The 15,929-nt window shown below is 38.0% G+C and overlaps 2 protein-coding genes and 1 long non-coding RNA gene across 13 annotated transcripts in view; 2 read left to right on the top strand and 1 right to left on the bottom strand.

The window, feature by feature from the left end:
• The window catches only part of DOP1A (DOP1 leucine zipper like protein A), a 160,098-nt gene extending 150,645 nt beyond the window's left edge, over positions 1-9,453 (top strand). For 6 of the 9 annotated variants that reach the window (XM_037004942.2, XM_073219408.1, XM_073219407.1 and 3 more), the window contains 7 exons: positions 309-461; positions 1,227-1,363; positions 2,199-2,254; positions 3,125-3,289; positions 6,044-6,173; positions 6,990-7,049; positions 8,847-9,453. In XM_037004942.2, coding sequence (XP_036860837.1) covers positions 309-461; positions 1,227-1,363; positions 2,199-2,254; positions 3,125-3,289; positions 6,044-6,173; positions 6,990-7,049; positions 8,847-9,152 — 1,007 coding nt within the window. In that variant the 3' untranslated portion in view covers positions 9,153-9,453. Of the gene's footprint in view, positions 1-308; positions 462-1,226; positions 1,364-2,198; positions 2,255-3,124; positions 3,290-6,043; positions 6,174-6,270; positions 6,410-6,989; positions 7,050-8,846 lie in introns of those variants that run through there. The other 3 variants (XM_073219411.1, XM_073219412.1, XR_012124158.1) reach the window with 3 other exon arrangements.
• Positions 6,565-15,929, bottom strand: part of PGM3 (phosphoglucomutase 3) — a 31,985-nt gene continuing 22,620 nt past the window's right edge. For 2 of the 3 annotated variants that reach the window (XM_017663585.3, XM_017663582.3), the window contains 5 exons: positions 14,910-15,008; positions 13,387-13,500; positions 12,493-12,615; positions 11,270-11,443; positions 9,166-10,242 (listed from right to left, as the gene is read on the bottom strand). In XM_017663585.3, the coding sequence (XP_017519074.1) occupies positions 10,165-10,242; positions 11,270-11,443; positions 12,493-12,615; positions 13,387-13,500; positions 14,910-15,008 (588 nt within the window). In that variant the 3' untranslated portion in view covers positions 9,166-10,164. Of the gene's footprint in view, positions 9,043-9,165; positions 10,243-11,269; positions 11,444-12,492; positions 12,616-13,386; positions 13,501-14,909; positions 15,009-15,929 lie in introns of those variants that run through there. The other variant, XM_037004950.2, reaches the window with a different exon arrangement.
• LOC118969916 (uncharacterized) lies at positions 11,391-14,957 on the top strand. The gene is made up of 2 exons (XR_005057727.2): positions 11,391-12,156; positions 12,462-14,957. It is a non-coding gene; the product is annotated as an uncharacterized lncRNA (long non-coding RNA).

Below are 15,929 nucleotides of genomic sequence, written 5' to 3'. Positions count from 1 at the left end.
TGAGAAGGATTTAGGCAGATGGCATAAAATATTAAGGGGTTTTATAAAATGGCATTGTTGGCAATTTCACCTTCTGAAAACTAGTTTTCTGAAGTTTCCTCTCCCCACATCACCACCCTCATGCTTTAGCTTCTGGCTCGTGTGTTCTGGGTCTGTCTGCCAGCCCTGCTGCCCTGGAGAGGAGCCCAAAGCCTCCTCTCACTCTTGGACATGATAGGGTATCTAGCATTTTTTAAACAAATAGCAGAATAATCCTTTTTTAAATGACTGAATGATAATATCACAAGTACTCTCACTTATTTTTTCAGCTCGTGTAGCTGTGGCTCAAAGCAGTTCACTTAATCTCTTTGCAAACCGAGATGCTGAGCTAGAGCAGAGAGCCATGCTTCTCAAGAGATTAGCATTTGCTATTTTTAGCAGTGAAATTGATCAGTACCAGAAATATCTTCCTGATATACAAGGTAAATAGTGAAAAACTATTTTCTCTGTCTTCTAAACTATAGGGTTTTTTTTTCTTAGAAAATACTTTCCCTAAATTGTAAGCTAGGGGTGAACTGTACCAAGTGTAGATAGATGGAGAATGGTATAGAATCAGAGCATCCTGGGGCTGGGGTTGGGTGTTGTATAAGGTTTTTGATAACCGTCATCATCTGTGTTTGGTGGCTCTGTGTCCTGAAGGATGTCAGAGCACTCACCATCACCCTGTGCCACCAGGAGGGGTGAACTCTTCACTGCTGAGTCAGCCACCAGCCTCAACAGCCATGAAGGACTGGGCTGGGAATGACTCTTGTGTCTCTTTAGTGAGATTATTTCTCTGTCTCAGAAGATAAGTGACTCCTCCTCTCATAACCTTTTATACCTAATATCAGATACACTACATGTACATCATTTGTCCTGTGATTATCGTTTTAGAGTTGACTAGATCATGGACCAGTACCATCCATGAGCATATAAATACAGAAATTTAGACTAAGTGTTTAAATTTTTTACGGCAATTTGACAGAAAATGTTGAAGCTAGTAATAAGAAAATGGCATTTGTATTTTACATCTTTTATTTTTTCTAGTAATTCACTTGTATTATATTAAAATATCAATCTGCAACAACAGATGGGAAATCTTTTTAAAAGTTGGTCCTTCCCAAATAGTTTGAGGAGTACTAGACTAGATTATATAGAAGTTATATGAAAATGATGCTGATTATTCAGATACACTGCATTTCTTCCAGAGAGACTGGTCGAGAGTCTCCGTCTGCCCCAAGTGCCGACTCTTCACTCCCAGGTGTTCCTGTTTTTCAGAGTGTTACTTTTGAGAATGTCTCCACAACACCTTACCTCACTCTGGCCCACCATGATCACAGAACTTGTGAGTTAATTTTAATTCAATCAAGTTAGAAATCTATATCATACAGTAATGTGATTAGCGTCAACATGCTGACTGGATAAAAACTAATTCTGGAAGAGAACTGATCTTTAGTTAAGCCTGCTTTTAACAAGTTTTTACATTTGAAATAGTAAAACAAGTCAGACTCCATCTCCAGTTGGCTTGGATTTCCAAATATGCAACATTCGCAATATTAGCTTGTCTCTTCTACACCAGATTTTTAACTTTGTCAGGCCTGGTTCCCACGTGTGCAGCAGTACTTACAGATGACTACAGAGGCGTTAGCTGGATTCCGTGGGCTGGCATAAGGCATGGACTCCCTCCTGACACGCAGCACCTACCCCAGTGAGGCTTGCTTCAGAGAGACTTTCACAAAGATTTTGTAAACTCCCAACAATGATAAAACCTTCCTGAGTCCCATTATGCCAATAATCCCTTTTCCTTCCCTGAATTATACCATCACTTTCATCTGAATGATTTGTGGAGTTGGGGAAAGGGAGGTGAGTGAAGAAAAGGAAAGGGATCTAATGATTCTGAAGATACAAACATTTAGAACTTCCCCACAAAGAAATTGGCTTTAATATTTTTCCTTTTTTAAATAACTGTAAAGCTATTCCATAATCAAATAAAAGCATGCTTTCCTCTCAGCTTTGTCAAATTATTGGCAAGGTTCTGTGCTAAATTCTGTTTTACTTTTGGGAATTAAGTATGACTTAAAGATCCTGAAGTTGTTTGGATTAATGAAAATATAGCCTGAAGACAACTTGAAAAAGATTAAGTATCAAATTTAAATAAACACTTATTTCACGGTCTTTAGGTGCAGGTATTTTTACTGATGGAGCAGGAACTCACTGCTGATGAAGATATTTCACGGTAATACATGATTTATTTCAGTATATTCTTATCAGCATTTAGTACCTTAAAGTCATCCATAGTGTTATTTTACAAGTAGGAGAGTATAGATATTGTTTTATCTGAGTATTTTATATAGTTTATTGTTATCTGATCATATTTGGCCATAATATAGTTTCATATATTCCTTAAGGATCTTAGGCTGGATTAAACTGAAGCACTCATGACCTTTGGCCTCTAGGCACATTTAGCTCACAGCAGTATTGCTTCAGCCTTGAGAGTCGTGTGGGTTGCAGTAAGTCAGATCTTGCCCCTGAAACATGTAGCAAAGTCTTTTAAGAGTTTGACTGTCCGTAGGTATCCGTCATGGACGGATCTTCCATATAATCTCAATTTAATGTACTATAATTTATTATTTTTAGTAGAGGCAGTTTATTAATATGCAGTTAAATATAATGTTTCATTTATGTAGAAATTTTTATACAAATGTTCATAAATTGTTCTTTTAAAACCACCTGTACTGAATATTTTATTCTTCAGTGCTTGGTTTATAAGAGTCCCTAGTACTGTTTATTATTATAGAAAGTTCTCCCTGCCTCATCGTTGCAGCATGTTAAATAGTAGGCAGGTTTCTTGGTTTTACAACTTCTATTTTTGTATTTCTTGAGTATAACACAAGTAATTCTGTAATATTTTTCCATTCTTAAAATTTAAAGAACAAAAGTATTTGATTTGAGAACAGCAAAATTAATCATTAGCTTGTCTAGCAATTACTGGCCCACCTATCAGGATAATTATGAAACTAATACCTGGCACTTTGAGATTTTCCAGAAACTACCTATTAGCATTAGCAACTGGTACAACTTTTACAGCACTGTCTCCTGTGTACAGGACTTCAGGCCCCTCTGTGGCTGGTCTGGAGACAACCTACACAGGAGGCAATGGCTTTTCCACTTCATATAACAGCCAGCGGTGGTTAAACCTGTATCTCTCTGCTTGCAAATTTTTGGATTTGGCTCTGGCATTGCCCTCTGAAAGTCTTCCTCAGTTTCAGATGTAAGTAAAACCAAGTATGTTAAATGGGTATTTTTGAAAATGCATTTGCTTTAGCTAATGAAATTTAAGACTAATTTAAAAGTTTATGTAAATTGAAATACTCATAATTTTTATTAAAATGTAATTCTTTGGGGGGGCGGTGACAGAGTTACTGGAAGTAAATGGTTGCTGTGGTTATATTAAGATTAACAGACCATTCAGTCAACAAACTGAGTGCCCACTGATGTGAGGCAGTGACTCACCAGCTTCAGTTCCAGTGTAGGAGACACACAGTCAAACAGGTGATGAATGTTCACATGACTCATATGCAGGACACTGTGAGGCCACAAAGCAGATGTCCGCTTTAGCTTTGAGGGTCAGAGCAGACCCTGAGGGCTTTTATACTGAGGTGGGACTCAAGAGGTGGGAATGGTCCTGGTGTCTGATGTATTGAAAGGTCAATATTGTGGAGTTGGAAGGTTGGAAGATGCGGCTGGAAAGGGACTGAATCGTGCAAGGTTTTTTAAACCTATCATAGAGAATCTGAACTTTAACCTAATGACGGTGGGAAGTCACTGAGACACTTTAAGGAATGATGTTTATCACTCTAAGAAATGAAGTGAAAGTTTATGTTTTAGAAATTTTATTTTGTATGGTTTGGAGAAAAGACTAGAGATGGGCAAGACTGGAATAATGGAGGCTTTTCAGATGACAGTGAATTGAACTAAAGAGACGGCAGAGGGGATTAGGGAAAAAATATAAGTAAATTCTCTTAAGTACTTTGTTCACAAATGCTCAAAATATTGAATTATGGTTTTCCATATTTAAATTTTTTAATGGATGAACCAAATAGGGTTGTTTTATCAAAATGTAGCAAAGATAATTTAAGAATTTTTCCACATGATCAGATATTTACATAATGTATTATATCACATTATTCTTTTAGAATGGAATATTAATAAAGAGTAAGATACTACAATCTTTCTTTTTATATTTGGACATGCTTAAAACTCCAAAAACTGCTGTTCCACAAGCTTACTTTTCTTTAATGATAAGAACTAGAAGTTGTTTTAGATTAATTCTACATCCTTTACATTATTTTTTCCATTTGGAAAGCATAAATATGTGCTTCTTGATGATCAGTGGTTAGGTATCTGTATTACTGATACTACTCCTGAAAAACCTCAAAAAAGGATACTAAGCAGAATTGTAGGAAGTGGCCAAAATTAACTAATTTTCAAAAAGGTGGTCACTGTAGTCTTCGGTGCTGTAGGAAGAACACTAAGTAGTGCGCTCCTGGGCCTGGCATGGTCGCTTCCATGATGAGAACCAAAGTGAGCTTATCCTCTTTACTTGTCAAGATATAGTTAATAGACAAGAGATAAAATATGCTGTAATACTGACTACAGTTTCAAAGAAATTTATTTTTTTAAACAAATCTAAAAAATAGTAGAAGACAACATGGAGAATTTAATCTTGAAAGAGTAATCTTTCTAAGCATAATTTTTTTCTAAAGTTCAAAATACTTGATAATAAAATTCTCGTTTGTGGGTGACTAAAAAGGACCATAAAATTTAAAAAGCAGCAGTGAGTTGGGAAAGGTATTTGCAGTGTGTGTCACAGAAGTCTGTCTTAATATGTAAAAATCCCAATAGGAAAATGGACCAGTGACAGAACTACTAAATAGTTCATGCAGAAGGAATGGCTTATAAACATACAAAAAGGTGCCCAGCAATATTAAGAGGAACCCCCATTTAAGTTATAAATAATCATCAGAATGGTAAAGATCTAAAAGCGTATTTCCCTTTCCTCTTACCAACAGAAAGCAGTATTCTTATGCTTGTTGGAAGTGCAGATTGATACTGTCCAGTTGTTTTCCAAAGAGGTTATATTTACCAAACTACATTTCCTCTTTAAGTCAGTAATTCTACACCCAAAAGATTTATCCTACCAGTATATTCTCAGATATGTGCAAAAAGCAGCACCATATGAGTATCTGTCACAGCACTATCTGCACTAGCAAGAAACTGGGCAATCTAAGGAAACTCATTAAATCAGTACCTTCCAACACTGGAGTATGTAGCTGTTAAAGAAGGATGGAGGTCTATTATCTCACTCTGAATTATGTAAAAAGAAACAAGCAGCAATTATGTTTTTAAAAATTTATTTTGAGAGAAAGGGGTTGGATGTATGAATATATGCTCTTTTATGCATAAACACTGTGGATGGATATACAAGAAACTGTAGATATTGATGGGTCCTATAGTGGGAGATTCTGCTTATATTTTTTCTATATAAATCTATACTGCTTAAATTCTGTCACAAATATTAATTTTACTGATAAGATACAAAAATACAAGGGAACTATGAAAGAAGTCCTACTTAAACTTCTCTTAAATTCTTTTATTTCTTTGCCCCCTTACCTGTACAGTTAGAGACCATCCTGGCAAGTATACAGTGGAGATTTTGCCTATTACTAATGATAGAAATATCTGTGGAGTTACTTGCCTTGTATGCATGAAAAAAAAAATAGCAATGAGCACTTTACAAGTTTACATATTCATTTATTCATTGCAACTCTGTGAGGCAGTTAATAGTAATGAAGAAAAGGCCCCAGTTAAGAAGCATGCCCAGGTGGCAGGGCTGTAAGCAGCCCAGCTAGCATTTCAATCTGTGTAAGTGGTGGGGCCAGGCTCTTTCTACTGTAGTTACGTGGCCTTGCGTAGGTGGTGCAAAGTCTGTCTCACTAATGTTGTATAATCCTTCTGTTCATAGGTACCGATGGGCCTTTATTCCAGAAGCCTCAGATGATTCAGGTTTAGAAGTCAGAAGGCAGGGCATACACCAACGAGAATTTAAACCTTATGTTGTACGACTAGCAAAACTTCTTCGGAAAAGGGCAAAGGTATTGCATCCTCTTTTTCTTTTTCATTTTTGTTGAGTATAAGAAGATGAATTTGTAAAATATATTTATATTGTTTTATATACTTTGTATCTTTCAGGCTAATTAGAGGTCTCTGCTCAAGAAAATAGTAAGGAATTTGGCAAGCTCATCAGTGGGCCTTTGCTGCAAATCTTTTTGCCCTTATTTCTTTTGCATTCAGAAAATTTCAAAAATAAAATGTACAGTTTGGGATATCTGGGTTGTTCTGTGAGTCCTAGTTTGTAGTATGTGCTTTGAGGGCTCAGAAATTTTCCAGTCTTCTGGGGTCACCTATTCAGACAGGAGCTCCTAAACTGCATTCCACAAGCTACAGAAATGTAATAGAGGAAAGTGATTAAAAATGAGGCTGTACTTGAAGGATAGAGGAACTCTATTTAAAATCAAGTTGTGTCTTTAGGGACTAAGCAAAGGACAAAGATGAAGATGAAAGTTGGGTCCAGAGAGTAGGATAGGACATGGGTGCTTTCTACTTTACGATCACAGGGTTTGAAAAAATAATCCCAACAACAAATCCAGAAGTAACGTAATTACGCACGACCCCAGGAACATGAACTTTGTCATCCCTGCATCTCCTTAGTAACAGAGGTTTCCATAAGACCCCCTCCCTTAACTAAGGAATAAACATGACAGTCTTTTGCCCAACTTTTCCCACAGAGTGAGAAGACAGTTTTGATTAGAAAGCATTTTTTCATTCAGAACATTTTAAACAAGGTCTTCATGGCCAAACATACTTTTCACTAAAACAAAGGCTGTGAGTTCTCCTCTTTCCTTCCACAGGACAAGGAGGAGGACTTTAAGACAGTGATTTTGGAGGGATTGGAGATGGCCAAGCATCAGGTGAGGGTGGCTTTTTGATGCTTGTGGTATAGCAGCAGAAATTGCCACATCTGGACCAAACATGGGGACACAAATCCAGCTCTGGTTCTCAACAAGTAAGAGAGAGGTCAACAGGAAGGAAGTTTTCAAGTTAGATTGATGAAGTGAAGGGAGAAATCCTATGCATACATGTTCGCCTATTTATTTCTGAGGACGGGGTGTGATTCTGATCATGAGGAGCAGCCCACTAGAGCAGGTGCCCTCCTCTTGGTCAAGAGCTTACCAGGAGTCCCTGTCTTAAGGTACATTTTGACAGGAATATACACCTCTTTCACTATAACTATAACTCAAGTAAGTTCTCTCTCCATTTGGAAACTCGCTGTGTAGAGAATTCAAGCACATTATTCATTTGTCTTCAGGTTAAACTCATCTCTGGACACATTTTAAATACGGCTGAGTTACAGTGTGACTTGGAGGGACTGCAGGGAGCCCAGTCAGGGGGTTGGCTAATGGTCATCAGGGATGTGAGAGTTAGTCCCTAGACTCTCAGTAAAGCCAGTGTTACAGTTAAGAGAAAGGCAAATGGTTTTCTACATCCTTTAATTTAGGTTTGAGGTTAAGTGCTAAGAAATAAAGTGATGGCTATTTTTTTCTTTTTTCTGGCCATGACGAACAGGACACTTTTCTTGTTTGCTCATATTTTGACTTAAATCTATTTTCCTTTCTCAGGATTTCATGTTTAAGTAGACAAACCTTGTGGTGCACACACACAAGAAAACAAGTTGGACTTTGCATCTACTTCTCTCCACTTAGGAAAGTAGTGATATTAGAATATAGGGGAACTCTTGGGAACATCTGATTTAAGAAGGCCAACTACATATGTTAACACACATGACAGATTTAATTCTGCTTTGTACTCCCACTTGATTTTTTTCTTTTTCCCCAGCTTATTGTTTTCATTATCTCTTCAATGTGTTTTCATATTCATGATTTGCTCAAGTTCAAACACCTTCAATTCTCATATAACTTTCCCTAGATAGAATGGTGGCTACAACTGTTTGTATATTTTAGTTGACTTCTCAAACTAGCCTCAGTATAAATTATTTCACTTCTATGCTTATATTTGCCAGTGTTTTCACATACATTCTCATCTGACTTTTCTGTTGCAAGGTAGCTCATATTACTGCATTTGTGAGAGACTTTTCTGCGTTTTGCCTGGGAATGCCGCACAGTAAGGAAACAGCAGAACCAGGATACTAACCATTTTGACTCCTCACGTTGCTTAGCACAACACGGAAGTATATAAGTGTCTCTCCTAAGCATTCCTTTCCTTCTCTGTTCTGATAGTAATTACTCACTTTGGACCCTACCACCTTTTTTGGCAAGTTGAAGCCGTTTGGGTGGAAGGGGAATTAACTGATTTACTAATGGTGAAATGTATAAAGACTCTGTCCCTTCCAAACTGCTATAGTCATTTTGTGACTGAGTCCTTTGGATATTGTGGGCATCCAGAAATCTGGAAGCTTTTTGAGTATATGCGAAGCACAAAATAAACTTACAATATTTGACTCTCCCTATTCAAAACCAATTCTGCTACTAAGCAAGCTTATTTCATGCAGTCTAGTTGGAAAACGTCACTCCAGTGTTTGTTAGACTCCTCTACATATGCTTAGAAGCAAACATTTTAATCAAGTCTGGAATGGAAACCTAATGCTATCATTTGCATTCATAACTGTGTTTGCTGATGTTTATACCCTTTTAAGTTTTCTCATGTACTACATCATCTGTTAATAACAATTCCCTTTTTTTTTTCTGCAGAAGAATCCAGAGGAAGACAACTCAGGGAGAATGCTGGGTTGGGAGCCGGGGCACTTGCTGCTCACCGTTGGTACCGTGCGCAACATGGAGCAGCTGCTGCCGTTCTTCAGCGTCCTCAGCCAGGTCTTCAACAGCAAAGTCACCAGCCGGCGTGCAGGGCACTCAGGGAGCCCCACGCTCTGCGCAAACACCTTCCCTAACAAGGACATGGAGCTGGGAAACCACAAACCATTTTCTAGCAAAGCCAGGCAAAAAATAGAAGAGATGGTAGAAAAAGATTTTCTGGATGGGGTGATAAAAACTTGAGTACCACAAGTGATCCTGTTTAGTTTAAATGTATTTAAAGCAAACATGCTCTGAGTTGTACAGTTTCTGGGGTTTTCTTTTATATGTAACAAAACACACGTCAGGATGTATTTAATTTACATACTTGTAAATAAGAGCAAATGTCGAAATGTGGCCTGAATCAAGTTTAAATATTGTTGGCTCATATCAATTATGGTGCCTAAGAGAGATCTCTATACATATACATGGTCTGTTGTTTTGTTTTATTGTCCTGAGTTGAGTTGTCTTTAACATGCAAAATACACACTGCACGTTTTTTTTCTCTTGGTTTCCAGTTTTAAATTGGTTGGGGTTTTTTCTTTCCATTATTAACAACATCTGAACTATCAGAATGGTGTCAGTTCTCTGTCAGAGGCTTGGTAATGTATTAGAATTAGTTTTCTGCCACATACTTTAACTAAAAACTGAAACCTAGCCCTCTCAACTTCAGTACAGAGTAGGGATATACAGTCTCCTTAGTACACCTCTGATTTCCTGGTGATGTTAATCAAAGAGGTAAGTCATTTAAAAATCATTCTGAACACTTTGCTGTGGAAAAATTGGTTATATACTTTCCCACCCTCTCCATCTGTATCAACTGTGTTGAATACTGCAAAGTGGCATCTTGGTTAGGGATTGGCAATGGGAAAGACATCCCAAGGAGTTGGTAGTGAGGTTTAATTTCCCAGGACCCCTCATGAATTTTTCCCTGTTATATATTATAAAGTTAATGATTCAATCATATGCTTAAGCCCCAATGTTTTACACAAGCTTCACTTTTTAAAAACTGAATTTACAAGTATAGCAAGCATTCCCTAATCCAAAAGAAATATTCTGGTAGTGTGTAAGAAAAATGGTAACAATCTGATAAGGTGCACTGTGAACATAATCATAAATGTGTTTGGACCTGTCACAATAATGGCAATACCAACATTTTGTAAAAACTTTAAAACCCAGCTTCTCAAAAATATAAAAACTGTCTTCAGAAACCTGGTCAGGGTGTTTCTCCCACTCCTCCAGCCAGCTGAAATACCGCCAAGCTCACTTCATATGCAAGGGCGTCCGCGCTGTCCTGCCAATCACAGTAAAAGGGGTCAGATGAGAAAGACTCAGCGTCTACCAGCTACTTGAACTCAGGGAACGAGAGATTTTCCTGATGGTGTTTCACTACCATATTCAAGTGAAAACTTCATTTTTCATCTTTCAGTAACAAGTTTCAAGACTCTTAAATAAATGGAAAAGTCAGGTAAGTTCTTAAAATCAGATTAATTCTGAATGAATTCAGTAAAACCTCGTCCTTGAAGGCAAAAGGCCACAGTCAGCCTAGGAGAAGGTAACTTAGATCTTAAGGCCACAGATTGTCCTATCCTTGTTCACCAGAGATAATCACTCACTATATTCTGGGGTGGCCGACACTTCTGCGAAAAAAGGCTGCCAGCTACTGGGTGAATGGTAAAGGCCTTCGGAGTTCCTACGCAGCCCACTCTGTTCGGCCTCAGCGCGCAAGCAGTTTTTTCAAAGGTTCAAGGTGACAGATGAGCACATGAAGAGGGGAAAGCACAGTGCCCCAGGTCACCCCTGACCCAACAGGGAAGCAGCAGAGGCCCACTGTTGGCGGTGAAAAGGAGAATTTTGAAAAACAAATTAAGAATCTAGAGACGACGACGAATTTCAAGCAGCATGGATGATGGTACCAGATGATTTAGGAATGGGCCTCAAAACTGGTTGTTTATTTAAAGGAGGAAAAAAGCTTATGCAACCTCAAGTGGGTTATCTTCAACATGTGTCAGACTAGGTATCTATCAATCACTTATGTCAGAATAAGAAATAAGACAGTTTTAGAAATTCTGGGATAAATCAAGAGAAATATATTTGGGGAAATAAATCAAGAGGTTCTAATTTTGTTCAACTACCTAATTGAAGGAAATAGTTTTGTCGTCTTAATATGACTCTGTAAACAAATCTCTAACTCTTTAAATCCTTACACAGTAAGGCTGCACAGTACTGAAATAGTTTTCACTCCTTTCACCACTCCCCATTTACCCATGTTTTATCAGACTCTCACTTTGTATTTTTTCAATAAAACTGCCCCAGCTTACTTGCGAGTCTGCTTCTGCATATACTCGAACTATATCTTCTGTACCAGAGGGCCGGACAAAAGCTCGGGAAAGCTTGTACTTCTTCACCAGCTCATCGATTGCCTCCTGTAGTCCTGGAGGAGTAACTGCACGTCTTTCAGCATCGGTGGTACTGATCACTTGCCTGTCTGCAACCTATGCACAAGCATAAGCGTAAACTTATCAACATCATTCCAATCAAAGATTATGGCCATTTCATTTTAACAGTAACAGACCTACTTATAGGTCTGTTATTTCAGCTTATTATACCAAAAGAACACTGAAACAGGAGGTACCAGACTAAGCATAGGATGAAAGTACACTAAGATTTTACAATTTTTATTTCTGCCAAAATCAGGGTTACTGACTTCATCTGTACAGCTTCTCTGTTTCTTCAAAGAATGACCTTTAGCAAAAAGAGAGAACATTTATTTCCAGATTGTTTTACAGTTTCCACCACAAAAATAATGACCATTAAGTGCTGTATGACTTAGTCATTGATCTAATAATCTTAGGCATTTATAAAAAGAGGATACATGCCAACCTATTATATTAAGAGAGTCATGGTAAGAATCTACTAAATATGCCAAACGCTTATCTCAACAATCTATTAACTCAGTTTTGCTATCAGTATTTCATAAATTCTGTTATTGAACATGAAAACTAGTATAAATCTGTACAGAAATCAGCATTTATCTGAAATACCTTTAAAAACCTCCCTCCCTTTGAGCCCACAGATTCAACTTCTCAGCATCTAGCCGCAGGAAGTACTCTGTGAACCACGAAGAATACAGAGGATGTTTTCATGCGAACCGTCCAGAACTGCTTCAGAACAACATGGGAGATGTGGAGACTGCACAGAGCAGCAGGTGAGACCTGCTGAAGCTGCATACACAGCAGTTCATTAATTTGTTCTCTTTATGGCTGTTTTAAATTTTCCTTAATAAAATATTTTTTAAAGTGATACACAGTATCATTATTTATAATAAAGTTATCAACTAAATACTTCTTAAACAATAGAAAGGCTGAGGGCATCCATAATTTTTAAAGATGTAAGAAAACATGATAGAAGGCATTATTTGTGTGCATTATGTACATACAGAATGAAACAATGCATATGGGAAAACATTTTTATACAGAGATTAGAGATCATTGGTTTTACTTTAATTTTCAGAAAAGAAGTAATTTTAAAATCTTGCTCAGACCTTAACTTTGAGCTGTCTGTTTGGAAGATCTGTATAGAGAGCATCCCATTGTTCTACAGTGAAGCCCTTCAGAGTCAGGATCGCCTCAACCACCAGCATGTCGGAAATAGCGTCACCAGCTGCCTGCAAGACGGGAGACACAACGGAAGAAACCACTCACACACAAGCAAAGCTCAGCAATGAACGTGGGCTTCGAAAACCAATCCTGGTCCTGTACATCCTCCTGCCCTAATCTTCCTCATCTATAAAATGAGATTAGACTGGGTAACTGTTAAGGTTCTAGCATCAAAATTCTATGACTCAAATTTTTCTTTCTAACTGCATCCCTTTAGAGATACCATACCATGATGGAAGGCATCGTGCATGGTAAAGGGAACAAACACAAGGTTTGGTATAAGACAAACCTAAAATTGGACCCATACTCTGCCACTTAGTAGTTAGAAACCTTTTGTTTCTTCATTTATGAAATGGGAATTATAATAACTCCTTGCCCTGTGCTACTGGATCACCGATGCGGTATGTAAAGTGACCGTTACCTGCAAGCTGCTCAAACAATTGTTGCTTTGCTATTCCTTGTGTCCTGTACTTCGCTTGCTTTTCCACTGCCACATTCTACACCCCAGTCTCAAGGATTTGACCCACATACATTCAGTAGCTGAATCTTTTGACTCTGTGTTAGCTACTCATTATACTTGAAAATTTTCATCACAAACTGCAGTGGGATGGAAGCATATGAATGCTCTCACAGCATTTGTTAGACCTGAGCGTTTACACACCACTGCTAGAAGGAAGCTGCCAGGACTCATCACTTTCACTTTTTACACAGCACACTGCCCTAGCCACCTTCTGCTAATGTAAAAGTGACCCGAAGCCTGCCACCCCATCAGTTCTGACCTGGTTAAACAAGTCAATAATATTTTCAAGCATCTTAGCAGCTTTCTGTTTCTTATCTTCTAATTCTTTTGCTAGTTGTTTTATCTTCATTTCAGCAGCTTTACTAAACAGCACCTGCAACGAGAGTGCACAAAATCACAAGGTACTCTCGGTGCCCAGTCATAAGTACTATCATCCTGCTGAACTACTTCTGAAACTCAGCAAATCTGAAGAAACTGAGGATGAAAATAATGGCCTTAGAATGTATGAAATTAGTAAGATCACATCAGAACCGTAAAGATACTCTAGAGAAAAACAGGTCCTTTGTGGATTATAAAACTCGTTATCAACAGTACAAAGACAATGCCCCCCCCCACCCCCGCAAAAGCAAATGCATGTGATCACTGGTCTTCATTGTGTTCGACCTTCGGCCACCTACCTCAGCTCTGGGCCAAACAGGTTCCTTAAGCTTTTTACTTTGCAAAATATAATTCATTGCAACCAGTACAATTTTCTTGTCCTAAAATTTTTAAGGATATAAGCTCTGCAAAAGCAGAAAGAGGCTTTGTCATATTTATCACATTGTGATAAAGAGTGCTGTGGATATTTATTCTGTACATTATGTTCTTCAAGATTATCACTTTGAAATGCCTTGCCCATGATTTCAGTGCCTTCAGGGGCCCTGAACTAAAGAGGAATAGCATACTACACTCAGCCACTTGATGAAATACAGGTTTGCTGGTAAACTGAAGTGCAGGCTGGCCCCTTGTTTCTCTAGAGCACAGCCGTACCCACTCATCTACCTACACCAGCAGAGTGGAGGGGCCTCAAAAGAAACTTCATGACCCATGGCCTAAAATAGTTACTATCTGCCCTTTAAAATCATTTATCAAGCCCTGCATTAATTAGATCACTGAAGTTATATTTTAATTACATTTCCTACGAGTATTATTTTTCTTCTACTCATGTCCCCTAGAAGCCAATTTTGAATTAATGAGGAAAATAACCTAGATAACATATTTTTTTTTGTTCATCACAGGCCAGGTGAAGTATAGAAACATCTAAAAAATTCCAAAACCTATGAACACCCTAAAACCATTTAATATACTTTAAAGTGGTGAATTTCATGATATGTGAATTTTATCTCAAAAATTTTTAGACATTCTATGTTCAAATATTTAAACTCATTTCCAGTTGTTCATGTCTTAATTCTCAAGCTTTCTAACACTTGTTGATTCACCTTTTACCACTTGTGTAGCCACTTGAAGGAAAACATTTTAAATGATGTATAATCTGCTTATGAGAAGGTTAAGAAGTGTGTATTTTTTAAGAAACTGACAATATTATCACTTCACAAAGATTAACAATCTAAAAGACAACCATAGTTTCAACACACAGAATATATTGTTAACCAAATAGTCTTATTCTATCACCATCCCAATCATTTCAACAAACTGCAATTACCTTTACTTCCTATATATCAAATTCTCATCAAAAAAGAAAGTGCCAACTAAAGCCAGTTGTAATTGTTAACGAGACCTTACTGTGCCATGTCCGTTTGCTTCAAAATAAACTCCAATGTCAAATTCCTGCGCCTTGTGGTGTAGATGTTTTACTCCAGTTTTAGTGCAATACACAGGCACCTATAACATATTTAAGTACATACAAGAGCAGTTATTCAATCAGCAAACACTTATTGTGAACCTACTATCCTAGATTCAACAAGGAGCAAAATCTGGAGGTCAGTCTAGTGAGGAAGACAATCGAGCAAAACATAAAAGGGGAGCTTATCACCAGGGCGGCGCAAAGGGCGACCGCAACCGCAGCCAAGGGGAGGGGCGGGCGGGGGATGGGCCTCCGCAGGGGATGAGAGGTCACACGCTGCGGTGGCAGGATGGGATTGTTTAGAAAGCTCAGTTTAACTGCAGTGTGGAGAATGGCTCTATAAAGGCCCAGATAATAAATATTTTAGGTGTTGCAGGCCACATGTTCTCTGTCATGATTGTTCAATTGTTACTGTAGTGCAAAACCTACCACAGACAATACAACAACAAAGCATGGCTGTATTCCAGTAAACCTTTACTCACAAAGGGGTACCAGGCTAGATTTGGTCCATGGGCCTCTTGTTGCTAAACCCTGTCTTAGAAGGTTAAAATACAGGGAATCGGGTTTTTAGAACTACTCCCAGTTAAGAAATTATGATGGTTGGACTAGCAACAAGTGGGTAGTGAAAATCTTGGATGGATCTGAGAGGTAAGAATGGTTCAAGAAAGACTGATAGTGGCAAAACTGCGAAAGAGATCAAGATAAAAAAAAATTGGCATTTGACTGACTGTAGTCCTCAAGAAGTGCTACAACTAAAAATTTTAATCCATAAGAGAATGGGTTGCGAGTGACAGTTGCTGATGTATTTAGTTTGTTAAACAGAATATTTTACCCATAAGAAAATCTTAACACAGAAAATATTTAAAAAATAACCCAAAGACTGAGAATCCCTGTGAAACACAGGCACCTGGGCCCCAGATGAAGTCCCTTGAGTGTATTATTAAGTCAGGTCATAGACT

The sequence above is a fragment of the Manis javanica genome, chromosome 13, assembly GCF_040802235.1.
Source record: "Manis javanica isolate MJ-LG chromosome 13, MJ_LKY, whole genome shotgun sequence".
Classification (NCBI taxonomy): domain Eukaryota; kingdom Metazoa; phylum Chordata; class Mammalia; order Pholidota; family Manidae; genus Manis; species Manis javanica.
The sequence above is the reverse complement of the archived record's forward strand: the minus strand, read 5'-3'. Positions and strand labels throughout refer to the sequence as shown.